This window comes from Sminthopsis crassicaudata, chromosome 3 (genome assembly GCF_048593235.1).
Source record: "Sminthopsis crassicaudata isolate SCR6 chromosome 3, ASM4859323v1, whole genome shotgun sequence".
Classification (NCBI taxonomy): Eukaryota; Metazoa; Chordata; class Mammalia; order Dasyuromorphia; family Dasyuridae; genus Sminthopsis; species Sminthopsis crassicaudata.
In genome coordinates, this window is record NC_133619.1 from 80,026,491 (window position 1) to 80,053,930 (window position 27,440).

Genomic DNA, 27,440 nt, shown 5'->3' on the forward strand with positions numbered 1-27,440 from the left:
CACCATGGTGGCTAACCTCCTGCACTTATCCCACTGAGACTAAGGCCAGTCTGGAAGGTCTCTAAGAAAGCTAGCCCAGGCCCCAGGCAAGAAAATTAGATTGTGAAGGAGATAATAAAGGATTTGGACTTTAACACCTGGCTCTAAGACCTCCAGCAAATCACCAAGAACACTACAAATTAGGGCTGCAGAGTTCTGGTCACTCTAGCATTCCAAAGAGTCATAAAACTCCAGATGGCTTATCTCAAATACCTAGATGGAATTCTCTATCTTTGTGGCCCAGATTTCCTGTCTCCTGCTTGACTAGCTTCTTCACTCCCAACTTAACAGAATTTATGATTCTTCCTTCTTTACTCCCAACCTGTCAGAATTAAAAAGTTATGGTCCTTCCTGGAACTTCAACTCAACCAGTGCTCTGCCCCACCCTTGCCTTTGTTTCCCTGATTTCTGGAGCCCTATAAGAGTCTCTGGAATTGCTTGCTTGTTGCTGGATGTTTTGAGACAAGAGTCCCATCCAACCTGGCTGGCGATGGCTTCCCTAATCCAACTTCTCCACTATTAAAATATTAAAAACCTCTGATCTCTGTCTTGCCTCAGTTTCTCCAGCATTACAATATCCACAGACATGTTCTATGGGGAGAAAAGATGTTTGACAACTTCTAATATATGTTCACAAGTGGATGTGATATATCTGTTGGTCCATGACTACACTGACAAAGAAAGTTTAGATGAGGGAAAGCCTTGCTTCAATAAAAGGATGATTACATTAAATACATTTTCCTTTGGGTGACAACTTTGATGATATGAACCTCCTTATATCATGTGTTATCTCCTGCCTTGCCTCCTGTTCCCCTAGGACATCAGAGTAATTTTTATATTTTATGATATAATCCTTTGGTATGGCTTTATTCATTACTATGAAATTCAGTTTTTAATGGTTGTAAGTGATGAGATTAGTGACAGTGAGAGAGTTGTTAAAATCCCCTTATGATCAGCACAGGTTTTCCATTAAAGAATTTATGAAACCCCAAATTATTAATTGTCAAAAATGAAAGTTTATTGTTGGACAGAAAGCCAGTCTTGCTAAGAGACTGACTTGTATAGTGGCAAAGTCCTATTAGGGAAATGGAGTTTGGCACTAAGAAGAAAAAGCCTTCTCAGTGGGCAGGGTCCTAGCAGCTGAGCAAGATACTTTGGGCCTCTGAAGAGTAAGTTTAGAAACTGCCCTTTAAAAGGAGTCTTGCGGGGCAGCTAGGTGGCACAGTGGATAGAGCACTAGTCCTGAATTCAGGAGGACCCAAGTTCAAACCTGGTCTCAGACACTTAACACTTCCTAGTTGTGTGACCCTGGGCAAGTCACTTAACCCCAGTCTAAAATAAATGCTATAGACGTTGGGAATATCTGTCTCAGCATCAAACAAAAGGAGTCTTGAGGCTTCAGGTATGCTATGTTTAGAATATTCCATTGATCTATCTTTTAATTATCTTTTGATAGCTAAAATGTATATACTTATAGAAGTGCATACATATGTAGACTTAAATACTTTATATACTTATCAACAAATCAATTAGGCTTATTAAGCACCTAGCATGTGGTAGGTCTTGTGCATCCTAGATGCTTATCAGTATCCAGCCCAGATCTACTATTGGAATTAACAAAACTTCAAAGGGGTGCTTTTTGACCAGAATTTCTAATTGAATGAAAGGTCTGGTATCCCCCAAAGATAACTTATCTGGGGAGATATGTCTTCCCCGGGGGGGGCTGAGACTCCAAAAGGGATCACAGATCAAAAAGAAACACAGTTTCAGAGTGATAATCTTAAAGGGAATACAATTTCACTAAAGGGAACAGTTTTCCTCCCCCTTCATAAGGAGCCGTATAACATTAGTAGTTCTTCCTGCTGGGAACACACACAATCCCTTCTTTGGCCTAGTCTTCTCAGATTCATGTAGCCCCTGGTCAAAATCAACTATCATGAGAGTATCATGATCAAGTAACTTTTCAAAGAGTCTCCAATGAATCAACTCATATATATTTTAATCTTTATATTCCTTTTGAGTAACATCAGGATTTAACTTCTCAGTAAACACACATTCTTATCCAGTTTCCCAAATGTATTTGACATGTATCTCCAAAACCCCTCATAGGCCTAGTGGAGTCTATATCATGTAGATTATTAAACTTGTAATATCTGAACTAATCTTCTACATTTAAGCATTCCTGAGAAACTCTCATTCTTAGCTAAACCCAATTTCTTGCTTATTCCTCTCTTGTTTCCTCTTTTTCTTCTTGATTTGTTCAATTATTGGTAAATATTAAACACTTTTTATAAGATGACACATTTTCCTTTAGTAACTTTAAAGTTCTAATCCACATAATCCTCTTCTCTCTGGAAACTCCATCTGGAATGCCATGAATGCCATAGGAAATAGATGCCATCCCCTTGGCCTATTCCTATAAATGGCTGGTTTGTCCTAGAATCTCTGTTCTATAAAGAATGGCCAGGATGATCTTGTCTTCCTTCCTCTGCTGGCCACACTTTTAGATCTCTGAACTTTCTCTACAATGACCCCTTCATTTTACACACACACACACACACACACACACAGAGTTTTCAACTGTCTTTTATGTGTTTTCTTCCTCTAGTAAAAGATGAGTTCCTTGAGGGTAAGGACAATTTCTTTCTCTATTTATATTTATATTTTCAGTGCTTTGCACAGGACCTACCACATGCTAAGTGCTTAATAAACCTAATTGATTTGTTGACAAGTATATAAAGTATTTAAGTCTACATATGTATGCATTTCTATAAGTATATAAATTTTAGCTATCAAAATGTAAATTACAAGATAGATCTATGGAATGTTTTAAACATAGTATACCTTGATTTCATAAGGCATGTGAAAAATTACTTCACATGTCTTTGGGGGCCTAATATTGTGGAGGTCGGGAAAGTACCCCAAATTGAGGGTCACGGATGGGTGTCATGAGGTGTCTCAAAAAAATTTGCAGGATTGAATCCATTTCCAATCAAGGGGCAGTTTATTGTAATTGTAACGCCATTGAAGCAGTCTAAATTCCAAGAGAATCTAACAAAGAAACAGAAGCAAGGAGACACATTTATCTAGTTCCTCATGTTATAGATATATTAATTGTATGGTCTAAAGAGTAGAACCAAGGAGTGGGCTCAAGAATTTGGTTATCACTGACCAACAAATTATTCCTTCTGACAGGCAGCAATGACCTGAGGAGTGGTCTATTCACTATTATCTCAGGAGTTTGATTTGTGGGACTATCCTGAGGCCAGAAGACTTTGGAATCAGATAGATTATTAGAACAGAAGCCCCCTAAGGTCAGGGGACCTTAGAATTATTGTGGTTTCCCCTATAAGCTATATTACATCAATATTAAGAAATGGGAGCTGAATGATGGTACAATTAAGAGATTTTGTGACTGACTTACTAGAGCCAAAGTATGCATATCATCAAATGGATGTCCACTCAAAAGCAGATCAATCAGTCGATAAATAAACACTTATTCATTATCATAAGAAATAGAGAGCTGAGTCTGGAGTCAGAAAAACCTGAATTTAACTCCAACACTTACTAATTATGTGATGTCTGGTCAAGTCTTATCCACACAAGTTTCCTCAACTATAAAATGGGGGTAATTATAGCATCTATCTCATTGAAGAATCAAAACAAAGTGCTTAGTAGAATATCTAACACATAATAATTTGTTAATAAATGATTCTTCCCTTCATCTTTCTTCCCTTTATGTCCCCAGGACTTAGCACAGTGACTCTCATATAATAAGTACTTAATAAATGTTTGTTGAATTCCTTCAGTATTGAATTTGATTAGTTTGGCAAATGTAAGGGCAAAAAAACTTGGAAACTTGCTCTGCTCCTAATTGTCTGTGTGACATTGGACAAGTAATTTCACCTCTCTGAGTCCCAGTATTCTCAAAGGAAAAATGAAAGAGTACATCAAATGATCTCTAAATCCCCTTTCATTTTTAACATTGTATGATTCTGAATCAGGTACTGAGAAGGCAGCAAGAGCAATCTGAGTTTGAAAAGTCAGGGACAGAAGTTACTACGTTCACACAGGTCACTTGTCTGTGATTGCCTCTGGTCCTGAAATAAAATGGTGGCAGATAGGTCTCAAGTGAAATAAAGATTCCTTCCCTGTCACCCCAATCCAGTTCAGAAAGACACTTTGAGTAAAGTATTCTACCTCCAAGAAAATTAGTAAACCACTAAGTCTGTAAAACAAAACAAACAAAAAATTATCTTTATTACTTTTGCAATCCATTTGAAAATCTAATACTATTAAACCAAATTCATTTCACAGAAATTTTGTTCTTTAATAAATTCAACTTTGAAATGTTCAGTACTCTTGACAGAAGGAACATTGTATTTATGTGCTGTTGGCCAAAATACCAATATACTAAAGTTCAGTCTATCTGTCTACTCTTGACACCCTCACTCAAAAAAGACTTGTGGAAAAATCTCTTCTGAATAGAGTTGATCCAGGTGAATTTAAAGCAGTAAACATCAACACTTGATTCAAATTACAAGTTCAGTATTGTACTGTACAAACTCAACACTATGCATACTTAAAACACATAGGTATACATAATGATATTATTGACAACTAAAACATTAAGGATTCTAGACTTTCATTTTGCTTACTAATAGAAACTCATTTAACATAAGAGACAAAAGTAGAACTTAAATACATTTTTTAACTGTGATTTTGTTGGCCCAGGTGAATTTAAGGCAGTAAACATCAACATGATTCAAATTACAAGTTCAGTATTGTACAAACTCAGCACTATGGATACTTAAAGAACAAAAATACATAATATTATTATTGACAACTAAAACATTAAGGATTCTAGCTTTCATTTTGCTTATTTATAAGATTCATTTAATATAAAAGCCAAAAGTAGAACTTATATACATTATTTAACTTGGAAGCTGTGATTTTGTATTTTAAAAAATGAATCAGAGGGGATATTAGAACCAAGGATGCCATTTTATATGTATTCTAGCCAAAAGAGACCTCAAAAGAAATCTATCTTGTTCTATTCTAGGTAGCCAGAGTTCCACCATGAATGTAAACTTATTCTTAATAGTTCTATCAGAAATTCAGACCTTGCTAGTGAGGTTTTTTTTTTCCCCTTAAGGCAATTGGGGTTAAGTGACTTGCCCAGGGTCTCACAACTAGGAAGTGTTAAGAGTCTGAGAACTCAGGTCCTACTGAATTGAAGGCTGGTGCTCTGTCCACTTTACCCCCTAGCTGCCCCCTTGCTAGTGAGTTTTAAGTAAATTGGTTTAGCATGAGGTTCCTATACCTCATTGTTTTCAAAATTAAGGCAAAAGGACTTGGATTTAAGTCATTCAACCTTTAAGGCAAAGACAGACCTCTAGTGCTTATTCTAGGTAGCATGTGGGCTTTAACAAACCTTTCCATCTTAAATTCTTGGGTCTAGAAATTCTGAGAGATCCTTACAGTGGTCCTCAAACTTTTTAAATAAGGGGCCAGTTCACTGTCCCTCAGACTGTGGGAGGCTGGACTATAATAAAAACAAAAACTCACACTCTGTCTCTGCCCCTCAGCCCATTTGCCATATCCCAGCAGGCCGCATAAACGTCCTCAGTGGGCCGTATCTGGCCCGTGGGCCGTAGTTTGAGAACCCCTGCACAACATAAGGATATAAGGTTCAAAGAGTACTATTGTTAAGATTATTGGCCATTTAACCAGATTAGAACTTTTCAAGCAAATTATCAATTATTCCTCTAGAAGGACGCCAGATTGTCGCAGAAAATCCTCTGTTTAAATTCTATCTATGAAAATGTCATTGCCTGGAAGCCACCAAATACTACAACAGAGGGCTGATAATATTGGGTGAAGCTGTAACAATTCTGAGTATTATTTCCTATGAAGATGATACTGAAGTAGCAGATATGGGTAGATAAATTTGAAGGAATAAGTTAAGTTTCTGTGACAGATCAATTGTTTTAGGGAAACAGATTATATTTATCAAGGTCTCGAAGTACCATTTAGTCTTTTTGAGCTTCAGAGAAATAATATAGAAATATCCCCTTGATTCTGCTTGATAGACAACTAGATACACAGAAGGAAATGAGTAAATAAGATAGCGCTAGTAGAAAATAAAAGATACTTAAGCCCTTCCTAAGTTACATCCTGGCATTGCTAAGATATTTGAAGTCAAAGCATTTCTACCTAGTATTTTCAAAGTTCTTAGGTATAGTTCAAGTGTTTCCCCTTATTTTCCTATGGGTATATTTCAAGCTTCTAGGGTGTTTGCTAAATACAATAAATTGGATTCCACTGGAAAGAAGAGGTAGTTTGCCAGTGATATGAAGATAAATGCTAAATGTTTTCCTTAGAAGAGTCCATAGCATTGGATTCATTCTTATTTTGTCTCCTTTTAAGGTGGATGTGTTTATTTTTGTCTGAGGCCAAAAATCCCACGAGCAAAACATGTCTACTCTGAACTGGGCTCTATTGTCCCAACCTGTTGAAAAATGATTGACATATATAGTTGCTAGAATCCATGTATATAGTAAACCAAATGAATTCAAAACCCCGAGTTGAATCAGAAGAATACAGAATTTCAAGTAGGCAGAGTTGACTTGTGCTTCTTTGCAGGACACCTGAGTTTCAGATTATGTGCTCATACCTGTAATGCAAATATAGAATTAGTCATAAAGAGACCACCATTTGCCAGACTGTCATTTAATGAGATACCTAATGGAATTCTCTTCTCTATCCTTTCAACTATCCAAATCTTGCCCATCTTTCAAGAGCTATCTCAAATCTGACCTCCTTATTAATTCTAGGAGCTAGAAGGGACCTTAGAGTTAATCTTGTTCAACCAACTGTATATTACAAATGAGGAGACTAAGATCTTCAAAAAGCCTTCCCCAACCACCTTGTCCCACATTTCTTTGACTTTCAGTTTTTGGAACTGCATATATCTGTGCCCTTCATTTGGCATTTAATGATATACTGTCCAAAAGGAAATGTAAATTCCTTGAGTGGAGGAACTATTTCATTTTTGTCTTCATAGCCCAATCACTTAGCAGCATACTAACACATAGTAGTCTCTTAATAAGTGCTAATATATTAACAAATCACAAATGCTTATTGATTATTATGATAAATACTTATCACAAAATCTTAATAAATATTTATTTATTACATATTAAATAACTTATTACTATCTGGAAGTCTTCTGGGCCTGAAAGGCACTGTCCTAGAAGCTCTTCTGGATTAAGAAAAAATATATTTCTTATTAAGCTTACATTCCGTTACCTTCTTTCAAGAATTATTTTTTATTCCTGTACTTATATCCTCAATGTTTAATGATGAGGTGAAGTCTAGTTTTCAGGGCTCCCGGTATGGGAACCAAAAATATGATGAGGTTTAGGTTTGGGGGTTCCCTTTTATAGGGAGCCAAATGATACGGTCTAGATTTAGGGAACCAAAATGAGATTAGGGTTTCTGGTGGTCAGGGAGTTAAATGATAAGTTCTAGTGGCAGGTTCGGGGTTCAGGGAACCAAAGGGAGAGGTTTGGCTCCCCTGCACCCCCTTGGGATTCAGCACAAGGGTAGGGAGTTTTGGGGATTCTTTTCTGGCAGCGCAGAGATTCTCTGTAAAGGAATTTACAGACCAGAAAACCTAGATTGATAAAAGAGGTTTATTATATACAGGGATTAGGAAGGAAGGATAGAAATCCCAACAGAGAGGCATAAAGTCTCATTAGAGAAATAGGTGAAGATAAAGAGAGGATAGCACTGGAAAAGTATGTTCTCCAGTGGGCAGAGGCTTCCTTGGCATAGCAAGCATGGCACAGCATGGCATATTTAGAACCTCTGCAAAGAAATGAGTTTTTAATTGCCATTTTTATAAGAAGGTCTTTGGCTGCAAGCTGGGTTTCAGCTTGAGCTGAATTTGAACAGAATTGAATGAGTTTCTTTAATTAAATAAGGTTGGAATTCTTTTGCTCAGGACTTTACCAACCCCGCCTAGATAACAGAATGAAGCTGTTTATCTTATTTCCCTCTGGCAGGGTCCCTCTCTGAGGCAGAGTCCAAGGAGAATTTCTCCTTCAAGGAGTTTTAAAGTTTCGGGGTCCCTTCTTCATATAGCATAGTACCTGATACATAGTAGTTGCTCGGTAAATATTGAGTTTATTAAAAATGAATTGTTATCTGAATCTACATTCCAAATTTTTTTCTTTAGAACCCAGAGAACTCAGTGCCAATCAATGATTATGAGTAGTATCTAAATAGAGCTGAGTTTAGGATACCCATGGTTGGGGGAAAACACTTATTAAATTAAATGGTTATCCCTTCCAGCTCTTGGACTATTATCCTATTATCTCTAAGCCCTTTTCTTGGTGTATGGTTTCATGTCATTGTTCCTTTCCCAAAGTCAGTAGAATAATTGCAAAACTATTAAAATATGCTGCTCTATCACTAGATCACCCCTACCTCCCTCATATTTGCTCTCCCTCCTCACTCTAATCCTGGAGATTTCTGAGCTTTTAAGCCAACAATCAAGAATTCAGTGCAAAGAACTAGCATAGACACAATTTCTGAGTGTTTTTTTTTTTTTTCCTCAAGGTAATAAAATTGATGGGGGTTGAAGTCCCTTTAAGATTCCTTTCTAATTGCCCAACCCATGGCTGACCTTGATTCACAAATCCTGGTCAAAGGCACCCTTTTGAATATCCGGGCCCAGCCCCCCACTCTCAGCTCAGCTTCCCCCAGCCCTCACCTGATCTGAGCTAACTGAAAAGCCCGCCGAGAACTTAGGGGTACCGCCCATCATCTTTTAGGTATAAAAGAGGTGAGCCGGAACGCTCTCATTGCAGGAGCCCTCCCAGCCAACACATGGTATCCTTCCAGCCATATAAGGGTTCCTGCCCGCCCAGCGGCCACCTCTGGCCCTGGCGTCTTTCTAATTGAGCTTTACTTCCAAATTCCTACAGTAAACCTTTTATTTATCAATCTAAGTTTTCGGGCCTGTAAATTCATTTTACAGGAGACACTGCGCCTCATGGGATTATCAATGCTCTGAGAAATGGGGTTCCCCCTTTCCTTTCCCTCATTAAAATGAGAGCAAACTTCAATTGTATTGTAGAAATTCTTGCTTTTAGCAAACCTGCTAAAGTCAATCCAAGCAGAAAGGGAACTTTACTCTTAAAAGAAAACATAAATATTTAGATCCTAATGCTCCAATCATTAAATCCCTAAATTAAGACCCACCTTTGAATCCAGGGTTTTTAGCTGCAGTCACTGCTGCCATAGGCATGTATTCGCTATTAGTTTCATGCAAAAGAGATTGACTTTGGCTCATCTGAAAAGAAAGAGCATCCCATTAACAACATGAGTAGTTATTCTGTTTCCTAACTTCTGCTTTCTAGCTTCGTTCTCTACCTTTCTTTTCCTATTTGTTGTAATTCCTTGCCAGATTCTGGACAAATAATTCAACCTTTACGTGTCCCAAGAAACTCCTTTGAATTTTTCTAAATCATAGCTCTGTATTGGTATTTGCGGTAGGAAAAAAAAAAAGTCACAGCTTATGAAATCATGGATCCTTAGAGTGGGTCCCAAAGTTTTAGGATCAAGTCAGAGAACAGACGCTAAAGGGAGTGAGTAAAGAGCACATGGAAAGAGTTATAGACTGAGGCTTTGGGTAAGTTATTTAACATCCACAAAGTGACAACTCTCTTGAATTTTATATATGACACAGAAATGGAATGGAATTATCATTAAGGTTTATATATCTCTTAAGAACTTTGGAATTGATTATTTATTGGGAGATACAACATAGCATGCCCTCATCAGAGAAGATGCTATGCTTTATGAGCAAGGTGGAAGTGAAGTAAACCCAAAGGAAATGTGAGATATGCCAAATTAGAGAAACTACCCCAAATGTTTATAGGGACTATTTGTGTTCAACCTGTGGCAGATACTGCTCTTAAAGGACAAGGGAAAATGTTCCCTTTACTGAAGCTGTGTTCCCTTTTTGATCTCAGAGATCAGGATCTCCCAGGCTCCAAGGAGTCTGGAGAGAGGCCCATCCTCCCAGAATGAGAGAAGCAGCACTATTCAGGGGCAAATAAACTCCCATAGATCTTTTTGAAATTATAAATTCTCATTCAATTGAGAAATCCCTGGTCTGATCTGCTTAGGCTGTCCCAGCCCCCCACCAAGATACCCATATAACAAGCTTTCTTCAGGTAAATTCCTCACAGAAGGCTTAAAGTAGCTTGCTCAGCTGCTGGGACTCTCTCTGCATGCTGAGAAGGCATTCTCTCAGCACCAAATTCCATTTCCTAATAGAACTCTGCCACTATAGAAATCAGTCTCTTTGCAAACTGGTTTCTATCCAACTATAAACTTTCATTTTGCAATTAATAATTTGGGAATAAGTGAATTCTTTCACTTTAAACCTGCGGCCAACCAAAAGGGGATTTTTAACAAGTATCTTATTGCCACTAACCTCATCACCATTGGGAATTGAGGGGATACAAAACTCATCACTCTGATCACTCTAACATAGTGATGTCATTTTGGTCCTCTTTGAGAATTAAGGACAATAACCAATCAGTTTTATATTTATGGTCCTACATATGTGATGGTAGCCCTTAAAGGAAGAATTTTCTGTATAAATATAATGCCCTATATATTTTTAAGTGAAATTTTCCTCATTTTGGCCTAGATTACCCTATCTTGAAGTTATATTCCCTCCCTTTCCATTTTCTCTTCTTCAAAATTTTATCTATTATGGATTTATTTGTTTCTTTTTCTTGGTATCAGGAATATTTGTGTGTTTAACAGAACATCTTATTTATTGAAACTTTATCTATTGAATTCAGAGTCATAATGGGCTAAAACAAACCCAGTGAATCTAAGAAGAGCAAGACCCTCTCCCTGGGCCTTGCCACTCTTACATGGTTTAAGTTCTAGAGACTGGCAGGAAGTCAGTCTACTTGCATTTCTCTACTCCACTTATCATACTGTGAAAAAGCCAATAGGCAGATTTTATTCCTGAGTACCTTGCTGATTTATATTAAGGACTCTTCTTCCTTTCTGATCCAGATGATTAAATTAACCAGGAGCTACATCTGGAGAGAAGTTGCTCTCATTTTATTGAAATATTTTGGAAAATACAATTCATCCTTCCCCCTAATAAGCAAATTTCCCTGGTGTTTTTCAGTCAGTTAGGTCCAAAATGTATCATCTATCTTGTAGAGGAATGATTTTTACAGGAAAAGACAGAATCTTCTCACCTTTTTTCTTACACAGTAAGAAAATGTGCCAACAAATATTCCAATAAAACAGAGGAGACATGCAATTCCAATAGATAGCCATAAGATCATATGGAAGCAAGACTTTGATTCTAAATTGAGAAAAAATGAGACAAATGTTAGTATTAGGAATGTAATTTTGAAAGTCATTAAGAGGGTTCCTTAAGAGACTCAGAATATGTTTTTAAACACTTGTGGCATTCAATAAATATAGAATAATATAAATATCAACTTATGTTAACTCAAAAATTACACACATACATATGTGTATATATATGCATTATATATTTGTAAATATACATACATATTTATATACATACACACATACATATATATATACATATATATATATATACATATATATATATATATATATATATATATATATATATATATATATATATTATGTGGCCTGTGGTTCATAGATTAGCCTTCTCTACATCTATATAAAAGAGGTAACTAGTAGTGCAGTGAATAGTGTGAGCCCTGGAGTCAGGAGGACTTGTATTCAAATGTAGCCTCAGACATTTAGTATGTGACCCCAGACAAGTTATTTAACCCTGTTTGCCTTAGTGTCCTCATCTGTAAAATGAGCTGAAGAAGGAAATGGCAAACCACTTAATACTTTTGCAAGAAAACCCCAAAAGGGATCACAAAGAGTCAGACACCACTGAAATCTCAGAAGAACAACAAGATGAAAAAGTCAAGTGACTAAAACGACTGAAACAAGAGCAACAAATATCTGTGTAAGGAATAAGCATTGGATATGTTCAAAGTAATTTTTATCCACTCTATTTTGTTAGTCTTATATCACATGCCATGTTCTATTCTTATATTCCCTTTATTAGTAATAACTCTTAAGGAAAGGCAGTGTGACAATGTGAGTAGAGGGCGAACCTTTCAGTCAAGAAGTCCTCAATTCAAGTCTTAAGCTCCAACAAATACTGGCTCCTGGCCATGGACAGATCCCTTAAAATTTCCATCTAAACTCAAACACCCTCTAAGAATATATATTGTGGAGTATTTGCTGATTTGTATCAGTGGATAATCAGAGTCAACTCCATTGCACTAAACTTTAGAGCTGACTGTGTGCAAGGAACTAGGGAATCAAAGTTAAAAGTGAAGCAAGTCCTGACCCCAAGGAGTTTAATTCTATTGGGTGAAAATAACATCTATAGGAATAAGTAGATGCTGAAATTTGAGGAGGGGTTGAGAATTAATTACTGAGAAAATGTTTTGCCTAGAAGATGGTACTTATACTGAGCAGGAAGGGAAATAAGGATTTTAAGAGATATGGTAATAATGGACTATGTGGTAGAGGTAGGGGATTGTTATTATTACTATTATGAATTATTATCATAATCATCTATATCATCATCATTATTCAAGAAAGGCAGGTTATCAGAGCTTGAATCTGAACCCAAGCTTCATAATTCCATATTCAGCCCTTTTTCTACTAAACCACAGATAGTTCAGCTAAACATTTTTTGAAGTTTCTGTCTATAACTTTAGGTTTATGCTATCATCGTTTCATGTGTAGTGATTTTTTTTCTTAATATTTTACTCAGTAGATGTTAAATTCCTTGAAGGTAAAAGCTGCTGTTTTAAATTTCTTAACTCCCAGCACCTAATATAGCACTTTACACGTAAGAGAAACTAAAGAAATATATTTTGAATCATTATTGATCATTAGCTTTTAAGAACATGCCTTAAAAGGAATATGACATTAGGCAACTAAATGGCATAATGTAAAAAACATTAGAATCAGGAAGATTTGAGTTTAATCCTTACCCCTAACTATGTGACTCTGGACAAGTCACTTAATCCCACTCAGGCTTAGTTTTATCATCTCTGAAAAGGGTATGATAATAGTACCTATCCTGGAGAGTTGTGTTGAGAGGGGAAAATGAAATGCTTTGCAAACCTTAAAGAACTAATAAATGTTGGCTATTTTTGGATTTTTCACTATCAATGAGTTTAAAAAGTTTCTGTAATGTTTTAATAAAAATAAAATTTAAAGTTACCACCTTAAATTTTTCCATTAGAAAATAATTGAGAGTGAAACTAGAAGAATGCCAACACCAAAGGCTTTTGACTTGTTGATTTATTTTATAATATTTAGTAAACTGCATGTGCATATCTCTACCAAAATGTTTTTTTGCCCACTACTATTAGAGGAAATCTCCTTTTAAGCACAATAGAATTTAAGTTCTCTCACCATAGACATGTAAATAAGCTTCATTTGAAGTACTGTTCTGGAAAGGAGGAGGAAAAGTAATGTGCAGGCTACAGAAGTAATAGCCAGTATCAGTGCTGGCCAACTCAGTCAAGAAGAAAATTACACTTGTGTTGGAAAGCTCGGGTTGACAAGATATCAACTCCTTGGTCTTTTGAATATCATGCTTATCCTTTTGGAATTCGCAGACTATTTGCTTTCCAGTCCTTCTCATCAACTGCATTTTAAAGTCCCGGACATTTTCAGGATAGTGGCAGGTCAATTTTAATCCTCCATTATGGAATTCAATCAACTTCAGCTGAACAGACTCATTAAAATTTTCTGGGGGGAGAAAAAAAAAAAACAAGCATCATTTTGTGTTAAAAAAAAAAAAAAACAAGTACCATATTATGTTTCTGAGTAATAGTGTAAGAATATAAGAATAATCACTTTTCACATCTTAGCTTAAGTTAGAACTTTATAAACCTGATAACAACAGAAAGTTAGATCTCAGAAAACAAAAGTAAGTGGCTATTGAAAACAGGGGATTTTCTGTCAATTACATTATTTGAGGTTTCTTAGTAGAAATCAACAAAAATGGCATGACTCCTAACAGTAAACAACAAATATTTATGTTTTTAGTTCTATTCCTACTTCACCCCCTAACTTGGAGTCATAAAATCTCAGTTAACGAAAGACCTTTGGTCATCTAGTCCAACATATATCTAGATAGGAATCAACTTTACTTGGACAAGTGGTCATCATGTTCTACATGAAGACCTCACTGAATAGTCAAGCCCATAATACAATGTCCCCAGAAGTCTTATATAGTAATGACCTAAACTGTTTCTCTCAAAACTAAAATGTAAAGACAAAAGAGGATACATACATGAAAATCTGAATAGGAAACTGTTTGTTAAACATCCTATTTGGCATAGAAAATCATTCTAAATCTGGTAGAGAAAAAGGGACAGAGAAAGAGTGAATTAACTTACTCATAGCTATTCTGTCACTCTGAGACTTTGAGCTGTGTAACCTTTGACAAATTATTCCATTTCTCTAGGCTTATTTCCTTATCTGTAAAATGAGAGTGATTGGCTAAATGACTAAATTTCCAACTCTAAATCTTTGATTTGGTGCTCTACTTTGTTCTTCTATCCCTAATAGGAAGAAGTCAACAACACTGACTCTTCCTAGCTCTCTGTCAGATGTTTGGACCACTGGAGATCTTGGAGGTCTCTGTGTCCCAACCCTTATCGTCAGGAGGTCGAGCAAGTAAATTGTTAAAGTTCTAAAATTTCTCAACAACAAAAAAAGAACATTTTTGAATTATTGCTCTAGTGATGAGGAAATCAAGTGCCCTCAGTCTATTTGCAGCATGGTACTTAGAAAAATCAATAAACATTTGAACAATTATAAGCCGACCAGTCAAAAAAGGAAAGCTGTGAAAATAGTACATAGTAAAAATAAACTTCTAGAAGAACAAAATGTTCCAACCTAAATATGGGTAGAGATTATTATTTTTCAAAATTCATTCATTCTCTCTCACTAGAGACCCAAAAGATCAAAAAAAGGTCCTTTCCCAATATGAATGTCTGTGAACCAGGATATATGTACTGAAAAAATGGAGGAGGAAATGTAATTGAGAATGAAAGAATAATTAGTTCCATCAATTCAGTCAACAAATAAATATTTACTATTTGTCAGGAATTATAGGACTTTAGTGAATTCACTGCATGTTATATGCAGATCTGGGCAGGTCTGAGTATAAGAGCAACCAAAGGAGGAAGATGTGGTTTTCCTGACTCAGCTGTAGAAATCTCAAGAACATATACAAATTGATCCCTAGAACAGTTTTTATTCTTTGAGTCTTACCAAAAGTACCAAATGCTTCCGACGTTTCTTTTTTTTTAAGAGCAATTCCTTGTTGAAAAAAAGATCCAGAAGAAAATTATAAACAAGAAAAGTCATATATAAACTGGAAAATGGATTTTCATTTAAGAATTTGATGCTTAAAAAAACCCAAGAGAAATAATGTTTAAAAATTTATGGTCTTAGGCATTTACAAAGAAAAAAGAAATGATTAGGGTTATGCATATCTATATAAGTATAACCCTCTTACTAGACATTAATTAGTTCTATGCAAATCTGAAGCTAAAGCAGCTAATGATACAACTGACATTTTTATTACACTTAACGTGTTCAAGCCTTTTACATACATCATATCATTTGATCTTTATAATGTCCCTGTGAAATGTATTCTTGGAATTCAGGGATTGGTAGCTAGGGCAGAGGCAAAATAGACACAGGTACCTTTAGGGGTGATTGTGACCCCTAAAACACTCATCCAAAGATTCTAAAAGAAGTATCAGGATCTTCCCCTAATGCTGGTACTCATGACAGAAGTAGATGTTGTTCAGTTGGCCTATAAGTGGTTAAGGAGAATTGTGATAAACAGATTATAGGATGTGCCTATCCTGACTGGGATAGAATTTTGTGATCTTCCTGGTTTATTTCCTGTGGATCCTGAACTCATCACATCTCTTGCCTGCATGCATTTTTGCATATCATTCTTCATGTTTACACTCTTCTTCTCCATGCTATGGAAGTGAACCAAAGCCGAGACAATCCATTATAGTCCATAACATGAATATAACAACATTTTTTATCACCATGCTTTAGAATCTTTATTTTCCTTTAAGACTCATCTACCACCTCCTCTGAAGTCTTTTCTAATATTTGTCTCTACCACCTCTTTGTCTCTGTCTCCACATATATTTCTGTCTCCTTCCCTCCTTCTTCTCCTTTCCTTTTCCTCCCTTTCCTCTCTCTCTTTCCATCCCTTTCATTCTATCTTCTTCCCACCATTCCCCCCTCTATATCCCCTTTGCCTTCCCCTATCTCTCCCTCTCTTTCCCTTTCCCTCCTTTTCTCCTTCTTCCCCTTGCTCTTTCCTGCCTCCCTTCATCCTCCTAGTATTTCTTTGTATATGAATGTGTCATTTCTCCCAGTAAGGTGTAAGAGGGAGATGAATAAATGGGTTTCTTTTTTATCACTAGCTTTTTTTTATATCTTTTTATATCTTTTATATGTTTTTACAAAACATATGCATGTGTAATTTTTTCAACACTGACCCTTGCAAAACCTTCTGTTCCAAATTTTCCCTTCCTTCCCCCACTCCCTCCCCCAGATGGCAGGAAAATTGTAGCTTTTAAAAAAAAAAATTTGCTAAGGCAATTGGAGTTAAGTGACTTACCCAGGGGCCACACAGATAGGAAGTGCTAAGTGTCTGAGGCCACATATGAACTCAGGTCCTCCTGAATTCACTCTATCCACTGCACCACCTAGCTACCTCATCACTATCTCTTAATGTTGTGCTTAGTATGTAGTAGGTATCCACTGAGATTGAATTAATTTAGACAGTTTGGCTAATAACCTTAAATTTTGATCTTTTGTTATGTTTGTGTGTATGCTGTGAGTGATACGGTTGAATGAATCACCTCTCAGTCTTTTTCAGAATGTTCTTGTGGATGTCCTGGTGACTTTATAGTACTACAAAGGGGCCTGAGAAGACAAGGAACAGTAGACATTGATCACGCAGAGAGCCAATTTTAGTTGACCTTTGTCTAAAACAGATGTCAACAACTCTGTTCTACATTTGTGATACAATTTGCCTTTAAAAATATAACATAACCCTTCCTACCTAGTTACATTTGTAATCAATTATTTTTGCCTCAGACTTCTGGAAAGACCTAAAACCAATGGAAATCTAATTTGACACTGATGCAACCTCCCCCCTTTACTGGGTAAAACAAAACAAAACCAAGAAAAAACAAACAAAACAAAACAAAAACTGTGCTGGTTTTTTTTTCAGCTTCTGGTTTACACTCAAACAGTGGATTGTGATTGTTATGTATGTGATAAACTGCCTAGCCTCTGCTCCATGTTCCAGAACTTGGCTCACACATAGTGGGCTAGAATATAGTCCAAGAGGGTTAGGTCATGACATGCAAGACTGAACCCTCAAAAGTAGAGGAACTCTCAAGTGACCCCATGGAGAGAAAAAGTTGTATTAAAAAATTCTTTCCCTGTCCCAGTAGTCTTTTAATTACTAGGCTACTCCCATACTCCCATTAAGAAAAGGAAAAAAAAACCTGGAATATGTTGCCTTGTATCAAAAATGTGTGCAAAAGTATAATGTAGCTCAGCAAGTCCTAAATATATTTCTTGGCTATTTCAAGTGTTATCAGTAATAATAATATAAATAATGCCATAGGTAATCTGGAACCAATTCAAACTGCTTCTCTCAGATTGGTTTATTTTCAGCATGAACATTTATACCTTGGGAATCTGAAAAAAAAATTACAAATCAGCATTTTCTTTTTTTTCTGATTATCTGAATTTTTAAAAATTGATGGACAAAATGTTTAAAATACATATTAAACTTAAGTGTATTCTGATATAATTTTTCCCTTTCAGAGAGCCATTGTTAAGTATTTGCCACCATGTCCTTGACAATAGTTCACATTTTTACTATACTTTTCAGTTTATAAAGTTTTATATGTATATGTGTCTATACATGTGTAGTTGTATATTTCTATGTCACTTGAGACTTACATCCTCTGATGAAGGTATTACAAATGTTTTTATCCCAATACATGAGGAAACTGATTCACATGAGAACGAAACTTCCCCAAGTTGCTACTGTCAGAATTGAGAGTTGAACTTAGGTCTTACTGGAATTCAATATCCATTGATCTGCAATATTGTCCTTCTTTTTTGGTATGAGACAGAAAAACTTTAAGGTATAACAACATTATGGAAATCCCAATGGACCAGGAATTATTGAGCCTGGGATCCAAAGCTGCCTCTGCAGGAATGTGCTCTGTGAATTTAGACAAGGCATTTATATCTTATGTCTCTATGTTGGTTTCCTTGATTTCCTCATTGTAAAATGAGGATAACTTTGAGAGTGCTCATGGTTCAATCCTCTCGAGATATTTGAAATGGAGGAGCACACATAAAAATGAATACTTATAAAGGGATTGAAGTCACGGCTAGGAGAAAGATGTTGCTAATGCTGTTACACACTGGTAGTGAGGGAAAGTTGAGAAAATTAATTTTTGCTCATTTTAATCAATTGAAATCAAATAATTAAATTAAAATGTTTAACTTGTTTAAAAAAAAAGAAAGAAAGAAAACACTTGAATTTGGATTCAGAAGCCCTGAAATCTAAGGCTGGTCTGTCAATTACTTAACCTGTGTGACTTGAGGCATGTCATTCTATCTAAATTCCTCAATTTTGAAATTAGAAGATTGGACAAGGTCCTCTCCAGTTGTAAATATATGATGCTATTATAAAATATGCCCTATTTTTCTCACCAAGTGGTGAGAATTAAGGAAATTCTCCATTCTGTTTCAAATAAAGAACAATTTTATCATGTGAAGTATCAGTAAAGTAGTAAGTAGATGGAGGTGATAGGAACCCTCCTCCAGAATCAGATTCACTTCTTTTCTAATCCATAAATATTTATAACTTTCTTTGAAAATATCCTTTTTCTGTTGTTCCTTTTGGAATCTGCTCAGTAATTCCAACTTCGGTTAATATTTTTCCAGTTCCAGGGGTAAAAATCAGTCTATGACTACTGTTTTCCCTTTCTTCAGTTGCAAAGATATTTCTTCCTTTTGATTTTTTTTGTTCACTAAAAACCTCTGAATGGCCTCAAGATTGATCTGGAGATAATCGTTTCACCTGGTCTTTTCCAAAGTCTATGATTTTAATACATTGTTTTAGACCAAAAATACCTAAGAAGTCTTTCCAGCTCCTTTCTTACCCCCATGATGTTTTTGGCATGCTCACTTCAATCTCAAGTTTACCATAAGTATCATATTCTAGTATCTGTAGTACTAGGCTAGATGAAAAGGAAGAACTCCATTTTGGGCTTTTCTTACTTACATTTAATTCAATAATAGCTTTAAAATAAATTCCATGAAGTTGTTCCTCAGTTCCTCTCTGACAGAAAGAATCAAAAACATTTTCTATGTGTCTTAAAGGAATGTCAAGGGCTCATAATTGGTCAATGGTACGTTTTTTACCTCTCTGTATTTTCATCACATTTTATTTTAAAAGCTAGTTTAGCCCTTCTTTCATAAACATCAGACTTTAATGATTTCCAATGATTTGTTTATTTTTAACTATGAGTCTAAGGAAAGCTTGATCAACCAGATTAAATTACTCTGCATTCTAGAATTTGAGTATTTCTTTTTGGTAAGAATGAAGATTCGAGATATGACTTTGTTCTGCCTTTAGTTTATAAATTATATTCTCCTATTCTCCATAGCTATTTTTGGCATGTACAAAAACCTGGATTTATTAGCCCTTAAAGCTTTAAATGAAATTTTTTTCTTAATCTTACTTTTTGCCTTTTCTTATGCTCTCCTGCCTCTTCTTTTCCTTTATCTCTTGTTTTCCTCTATCCTTAGTCTATAGTTTTTCCCCTTATGTTAATATATACACATCCTTATTTAATATCCCATCTTAGTTATCCTCACTAATATGCAATCTATGATATCCAAAACCTAAATATGTTTCAATTATACTTGAACATTTGATACTGCTTTTCACATAGACTAATTCAAACTCATTTCCTAACATAACTTATGCCTTCCTAAACCCTAGCCTCCACTCTTCATCGTCTTTGTTCTTAGTCTTGCATTGCTGATTTATGCTGGAGAAAGTCACATAACTATGATAACTGATATGATCATTTTATATATCTTTTATTTTTATGTTATTTAATTTCAACTTGGCTGTCACAGATGTATGAAAATTCTTTTATTCTTCCCCATTGATTCATTATCATACTCTTTCTCTCTCTCTAAGTATGTTCTATAGTCTACCTTAATGATTCCCTCTCAGAAGAGCACCCCAGCTCCTATTTTATTAAGAAATTATGTCTTCCATCTTGATCTTCCTCTTCAATCCTACTTCAGACTTTAAAATCCTCAACATAATTTATCATTTTTTTTTCTTCCTTTTTGTTTAAATAACTTAGGGAAAGGATGACCCATCTCTTCCCACACTTATTTTCTCTAGGAGCTTGCCCACATTAAACATGCTTTTTTTTCTTTCTTTCTTTCTTTTTTTTTTTTTGCTAAGGCAATTGGAATTAAGTGACTTGCCCAGAGTCAAGCAGTTGGAAAGTATTGTGCCTGAGGCTAGATTTGAACCCAGGTTCTCCTGACTTCAGGGATGATACTCTATTCACTGCACCATCTAGGTGCCCCACATGCTTTCTTTTTCATCTGAAACTTCTCATACATTGGTTTCATTCTTGTTACTTATAAGTTATGCATTTTTTAAAAAATCCTTTACTCTTTTTACTTTCATAGCCTAGTTCCTTAGAAATGTTATCTATACTAGTTGGCTCTTACCTCACACTCACTTTTCAATCCTCTACAATTCTTTTGTGACCTTACTTTTTTACTGAAATTATTTTTTCAATAAATTACCAATGAACTAATTGCTAAGCCAATGACATTTGTTCAGTATTCATTCTTCTTACCTTCTCTATACTTTTTGACACTCTCAATCATTCTCTCCTTCTAGATATTCTCTCCTTTCTTGGCTTCTAAGACACTACTCTCTTCTGATTCTCTTCCTATATTCTTGGCCATTCCTCATACTTTACTATGTCATGAACCATTTCTGCACCATTATACACACATGTTCTCTGAAGGCCTTGGCTGTCTTGTCCTATTTGTCTCTGTCTCTCCATCTCGGTCTCTGTATATGTATCTTTCTATCCCTGCAGTGTGTCTCTCTCTCTCTCTCTCTCTCTCTCTCTCTCTCTCTCTCTCTCTCTCTCTCTCTCTCTCTCTCTCTCTCTTCCTTTTTCTCTCTCTTTCTCCCCCTCCTCTTCCTTCTCCTCCTCCTTTTTCTTCTTTCTATCTCTCTGTGTCTCTCTATTTCTCTGTTGCTCTCTCTCTCTTTCTCCTCTTCCTTTTTTCTATCTCTCTTTATATCTCTGTGTATGTGTCTCTATATCTCTGTGTGTGTCTCTCTATCTCTCTCTGTCTCTGTGTCTCTCAACTCTCTCCTTTCTCTCTCTGTCTCTCTTCTCTCTCTTGCCTTTCTCCTCTTCTCTTTCTTTAGATGGATAGATGGATAGATAGATAGGTAGGTCGGTAGGTAAGTAGATACATTACTATTATAAATGTAACTAGCTGGCATGTAACTAGCATGCACTTGCAGTCAGGAAGGTCCAAATTCAAATTCTGCCTCAGATATTTAATAGCTATATGATTATGGGCATAACATTTAACTTTGATGAATATTGGTTTCCTTATCTATAAAGTCGGGATAATCATAGTGCTTATTACACTGGGTTGCTGTGAGGATCAAATAACATACCATATGTAAAAACACTTTGTAAACTTTAAAGTACTATATCAATACTATTATTATCATTATTTCTCTTATTTATTTATTATTTAATGTTATTGTTTATTTATTATTATTCTATCTCTTGGTGATTTTATCAGCTCTTGTTGTTAATGAAAATTTTAATGCAGATGATTCAAAAATTTATATATTAAGCCCTAATCTCTTTCTTTTAAAAAATTGAAATGAGAAGTAGTTTGGAGTACTGTCCTTAGACTTAAGAAAATCTGGGTGATCATCCCACCTCTGATCATTATTTATTTTCCTAGTAGTCCAGGTAATTCTATAAGATATAAATTTAAGTACAGTTGTTGGTCTTTATTAGTAGAGAGAGCTTTCTCACTAGCATATCACCACACCAATGAAATGTTATTCTACACTATCCTCTCTCTTGACCCAGAAAGAAGGTTTTGAAAATTAACCAGAAAGGCCATATCTTTCCACATGGCACCTGCTGTCTAGGAACAACCCCAGCTGAAAAAAGGGAACAATCCAGCATAAGAATAAAGCAGTCACATAGTAACAGTGAAGCAACCCAATTAGCAAAGATGCTAGACCCTGTGAAAGGCAAACCCAGCCTAACATTAGAAAGACCCATCCTAGGAGCAAGGCAACTTTACAGAATCATCCATCCATCACAGACACCATGCCCAACAGTGAACTTGATGAAGGCAGTTCAAGAGAAAGAAAAGACATCAAGGTCCTGTAGTTCCAAGCCTCTAAGTTTATTGCCACCTGTGTTCCTCATTATCATGATAATGATTAAGTTGATAAACACTCTCCCTGAAAAGGTGCTAATAGGAGAGTACATTTCTAGTCTTTGGGAGAAATGGTTTATAACATTTGTTCTTATTCTATTTAACTTAAAAATCTCCCTTAAAAGTTAAGTCTACTGGTTGAATGTTAATTAGAAGCACATCAATGGGGTCTCAGAAGCTATTATTTACTAGAGTTGCCCCAGCAAACACAGAAGTAATAGTTGTCTCCCTTTTGGAGACCTACTATACAAGTGTGAGTATGAGTTAGGGTTCTACATGCTTAATCCTGTTCCAAAGAAGCAGAATAAGTAACAGGCTCAAAGGGAGGGAAGGAAGGGGGAAAACATTATATATTAAGAACAAATATTCAAATGAAGAAATATAATAAACAGATAAGATAGGGTATAGAAGCATGGAGGAAAGCATTTGAATCAATGAAGGATGTTTAAATTAGAGCGTGCTTCAGACTACCTAGACAAAAAGAAGAAATAAATGAAGAGTTCAGGAACAAATTACCAATCCAGCAATGAGGCACAATATAATAGTAAGGGAGGATTTCAATTATCCATAAAACTGCTCAATGTCTTTTTCTGCCAAAAACAAAGTAGTCATAGATTGACTACTTTAGTAAAGGAAAGGTTACTAAACATTGAGAAAAAGAAATGGTGATCACAAAAAGTAAGTATGGCTTTATCATCAAGAGATCATACCATACTAATTATTTTTGGACAATTACTTAACTAGATAATTAGAGAAATGTTATGGAGTTGCCTAGATTTCAGCAAGCTATTTAAAGAAGGTGCTTCCATTATCTTTGAGGACATGATGAACTGATGTGGACTAAATGATAGTATAATTCAATGGATTTAGATCTGGTTGAATTATTGTTTATAAAGGATGGTCATTATAAGGTTGAATTCAAGGTCGAGGGAAGTGTCCCAAGAATCTATGTTTGGTCCCATGCCATTTAACTTTTTAGAATAATTACTTGAAATTATGATATAGTAATTTAATGGAATGATATTGTTCTACAAGAAATGAAAAATAGGCTGATTTCAGAAAAATCTGGAAAGACTTGCATGAACTGATGTTACATGAAGTGAATAGAATCAAGAGAACATGGTACACAGCAGAAACAACATTGTGTAATAAACAACAGCAATGGTCTTGACACTTTTCAAGAATGAAGTGATTCAAGGCAATTCCAATAGACTTTTTATAATAACTTTTTTTTTGCTTTTTTTGCTGAGGCAAGTGGGGTTAAGTGACTTGCCCACAGTTTTATAGCTAGGAAGTGTTAAGTGTCTGAGGTCAAATTTGAACTCAGATCCTCCTCACTTCAGGGCTGGTGCTCTATCCACTGCACTACCTAGCTGCTCCTAGTTTTTTATTTTCAAAATGCATGCAAATAAAGTTTTAAACATTCACTCTTACAAAATCTTATGTTCCAATTTTTTCTTCCTCCCTGCCCTGTAACCCCCTCCCCTAGACAGTAAGAAATCCAATATAGGTTAAACATGGGTAATTCTTTTAAACATATCCCCACATTTATCATGATGCACAAAAAAAATCAGATAAAAAACATGAGAAAGAAAAAAAAGTAAGTAAAGAACAACAAAGGTGAAATACTAAGTTGTATTCCAAATTTCAGTTCCCATAATTCTCTTTCTGGATGCAGATGGTTCTCTCCATCACATCTATTGGAGCAATTCCAATAGACTTATATAGAGGGAGCAATATGCATCCAGGGAGAGAATTGTGGAGACTGAATGTGGATCAAAGACTAGTACTTTCACTTGTTGTTGTTGTTTGTTTGTTTGCTTGCTTGCTTGGTTTTTTTCCTGGTTATTTTTTTCACCTTTTAATCTGATTTTTCTTGTGTGGCATAATGGATATGGAAATACATTTGGAAGTGTCGCATATGTTTAACCTATATTGGATTGCTTGCTATCTATGGGAAGGGTTGGGAGGGAGAGGAAGGGAGAGAGATTTGGAGCACAGAGTTTTGCAGGAGTGAGTATTGAAAGCTATCTTATGTGTATTTGGAAAAATAAAAAAATGTTAAAAACAATTATTTGGATGAAGGTACAATTATCAGGTTTATAGAAATGGTAATCAGAAAAGGTAGTTAATACATAAATAAGTCAAGATCCCCAAACATCCTGATAGACTAGTACACTAGACCAACTCTAACAAGATGAAGTTTAATAACAAAATGAGTTCCAAAAATCCATTTGAAGAGTAAAATCTAGAGAAAATGTGGCTATATGTTAAAAGTGATAGTGATGTTTTTAGTGCATTCAAAGCTTCATATGGCAAACAAAAAACCTTATGTACTTATAAAGGCATGACATTTAGAATATGGGAAGTGATAGACCCACTGTCTTTTGCCATAGCCAGATTACATCTAGACTGTTGTGTTCAGCCAAGAATATCATTTTAGGAAGGAATTCATTTACAAACTGAAGAAACTATAGAACCCAACCAGTAAATCCAACCTCCTTATAAAGATAAGGCACAGAGAAATTAAGTAATTTGTCCAAAGTCATACACAGCTTGTATCTCAGACAGGATTTAATCTCAGATCTTCTTAGTTCCAAGTCCAGTGTCCTATGTTTCATGCCATCCTGCTTCCATCTTTTCTTTTCTTGTCCTAATTCTTTCTCTTGGTGATCTCCTCAACTTCTCTGACATCAATTGCCATTTCTATTCAGATGACTTCCAAATCCATATAGTCAGTCCTAATTTCTTTCCTGAATTCCAGTTCTGCATTGCCAACAGTGTGCTGAATATCTCCACTTGGGCATCTACTTACTAAGCATTTCAAATATGTCCAAAATGGAAATCATTAGATTTTCCCCAAAACTCATATCTCTTCCAATTTTTCATTTCTGAAAATATTACTACTGCGATTATCAATTTCTCTTGTCATATCTAATCAATTCCCAAGTCAATTGGTCCATAAGCATTTATTTAGTACCTAACAGTACTATGTATCAAGCACTGTGCAAAGCTGTGGATAGCTTTGTGGAGACACAAAGAAAGGCAATACATAGTACCTGTTCTCAAGGAGCTCACAATATAATGGGGATGACAATGGGACAGAAACTATTTACAAATCAGGTATATACTGAATTGATAAGAGGGAAGACATTAGGCAAGGCTTATGGTTGAAAGTGGGATTTTAGTTGATATGGAAGGAAGTCAGGTAATCTAGGAGGCAGAGATGATGAGGGAGAGCATCTTAGGCATAAGGGGAGATGCCCAAATTTGACAGAAGGTATGTATCTAGGTCCTGATTAATGTAAATAAAGATTCCCCTGAAATGGTTAAATAGATTCAAATTCACTTTTTTAAATTATGTTTCCACAAAAGTTAATCACAAGATTCTAAGATTCTATTCTTGGAATTGTGCTAGTATTGGAAATAAAAGGATAAAAACATAACAGTCCCTGCCTCAAAGAACATTCTAAGATTTTAGAATCTGTAAAATGGGAATTCAACACAATTCAATTGAACAAGGATTATTCATGATTTTTTATTTTTAAACCATTGCCTATTTCTCAGATCTCTTCCTACAGAGAATTTCCTCACTGCTTCATCCATGTTATTTTGTATACGTCTTGTATTTGCTTCTGTGATTATATTGTATGCATTCAGTAAAAGAATAACTCCACGAAGGTAGAAACTTTTATCTTTGTGTCCCCAGTGCTTAACATAAACAGAGTAAGATATTAAAGTAGAAGGGGAAAATTGATTGATTTTTTTAAAAAATCTTTAAGAAAAATGTATTTGCTTGGGAATGCTCCTTAAATATCTATATTATATAATGAAATGGAGCAAGGGCATTCTCCAAAATAAGATATACCGACTTAACTTCTTTCTACTTACAAAATTGTTTGCAAGAAAAAGCATTCTACATTTTTGCACTGATGGTGGGACCTTCAGGGAAGCACATATTCAGGGTAAAATTATTAAAAAGAACAAGTAACTGATAATTAATTAGAACAAGAACTTATCAATTGATAAGTTCATTGAGAACACTTGATTTTATTGACATAAATATTTCTTCAAGAATGCAGAATCTGCATGCCTTCAACATCAATAACAAATATATATATATATATATATATATATATATATATATATATATATATATATATTAAGTGCTTATTGTGTGCTAGGCATTGTGCTAGTACTAGGGATACAAGTACAAAGATGGACACAATCTCCATTTTCAATAACCATTCTCGATAAGTGATATATGATTATGATTTTCTGGATGTTGCTCCAGGCCTGGGCATTTCTGAATTTAGCTTGGATTATTTTCATATATACCCAGTCCAATATTAAGTTAAAAGAGGGGACATTTTAGAGGGAGCTTATTGGTTATTAGTACATACTTCAGAAATCCCAGGTCATCTTCCTACCATGATAAGGCACCAAATTAGGACTTGACTGGAAGTGTTTAATACTTCTGTGGGTGGGGGAAATTATTTAACTTCACAAATATGTATTGTGAGGAAAAAAATGAAAGAGACCTTCCTATAAAAGCTGTTTTGCTTTGCGGTAATGGAAAAAAAAATCCCACAGGTGTTCAACTCAGGTGGCCAGAGCATCAAAATAAATTATTTGCAGACTTATGCTGTGATGTCAGTCACTACTTT

General features: G+C 35.4%; 1 protein-coding gene across 1 annotated transcript in view; it reads right to left on the minus strand.

Annotated features, from left to right (window-relative positions):
- Nucleotides 1-4,348: 4,348 nt before the first annotated feature.
- Nucleotides 4,349-27,440, minus strand: part of ICOS (inducible T cell costimulator) — a 33,582-nt gene continuing 10,490 nt past the window's right edge. Inside the window, exons 2-5 of the mRNA XM_074298961.1 lie at nucleotides 13,576-13,914; nucleotides 11,340-11,449; nucleotides 9,310-9,400; nucleotides 4,349-6,715 (exon numbers count right to left, since the gene is read on the minus strand). Of these exons, the coding sequence (XP_074155062.1) occupies nucleotides 6,702-6,715; nucleotides 9,310-9,400; nucleotides 11,340-11,449; nucleotides 13,576-13,914 (554 nt within the window). The 3' untranslated portion in view covers nucleotides 4,349-6,701. The remainder of the gene's footprint in view (nucleotides 6,716-9,309; nucleotides 9,401-11,339; nucleotides 11,450-13,575; nucleotides 13,915-27,440) is intronic.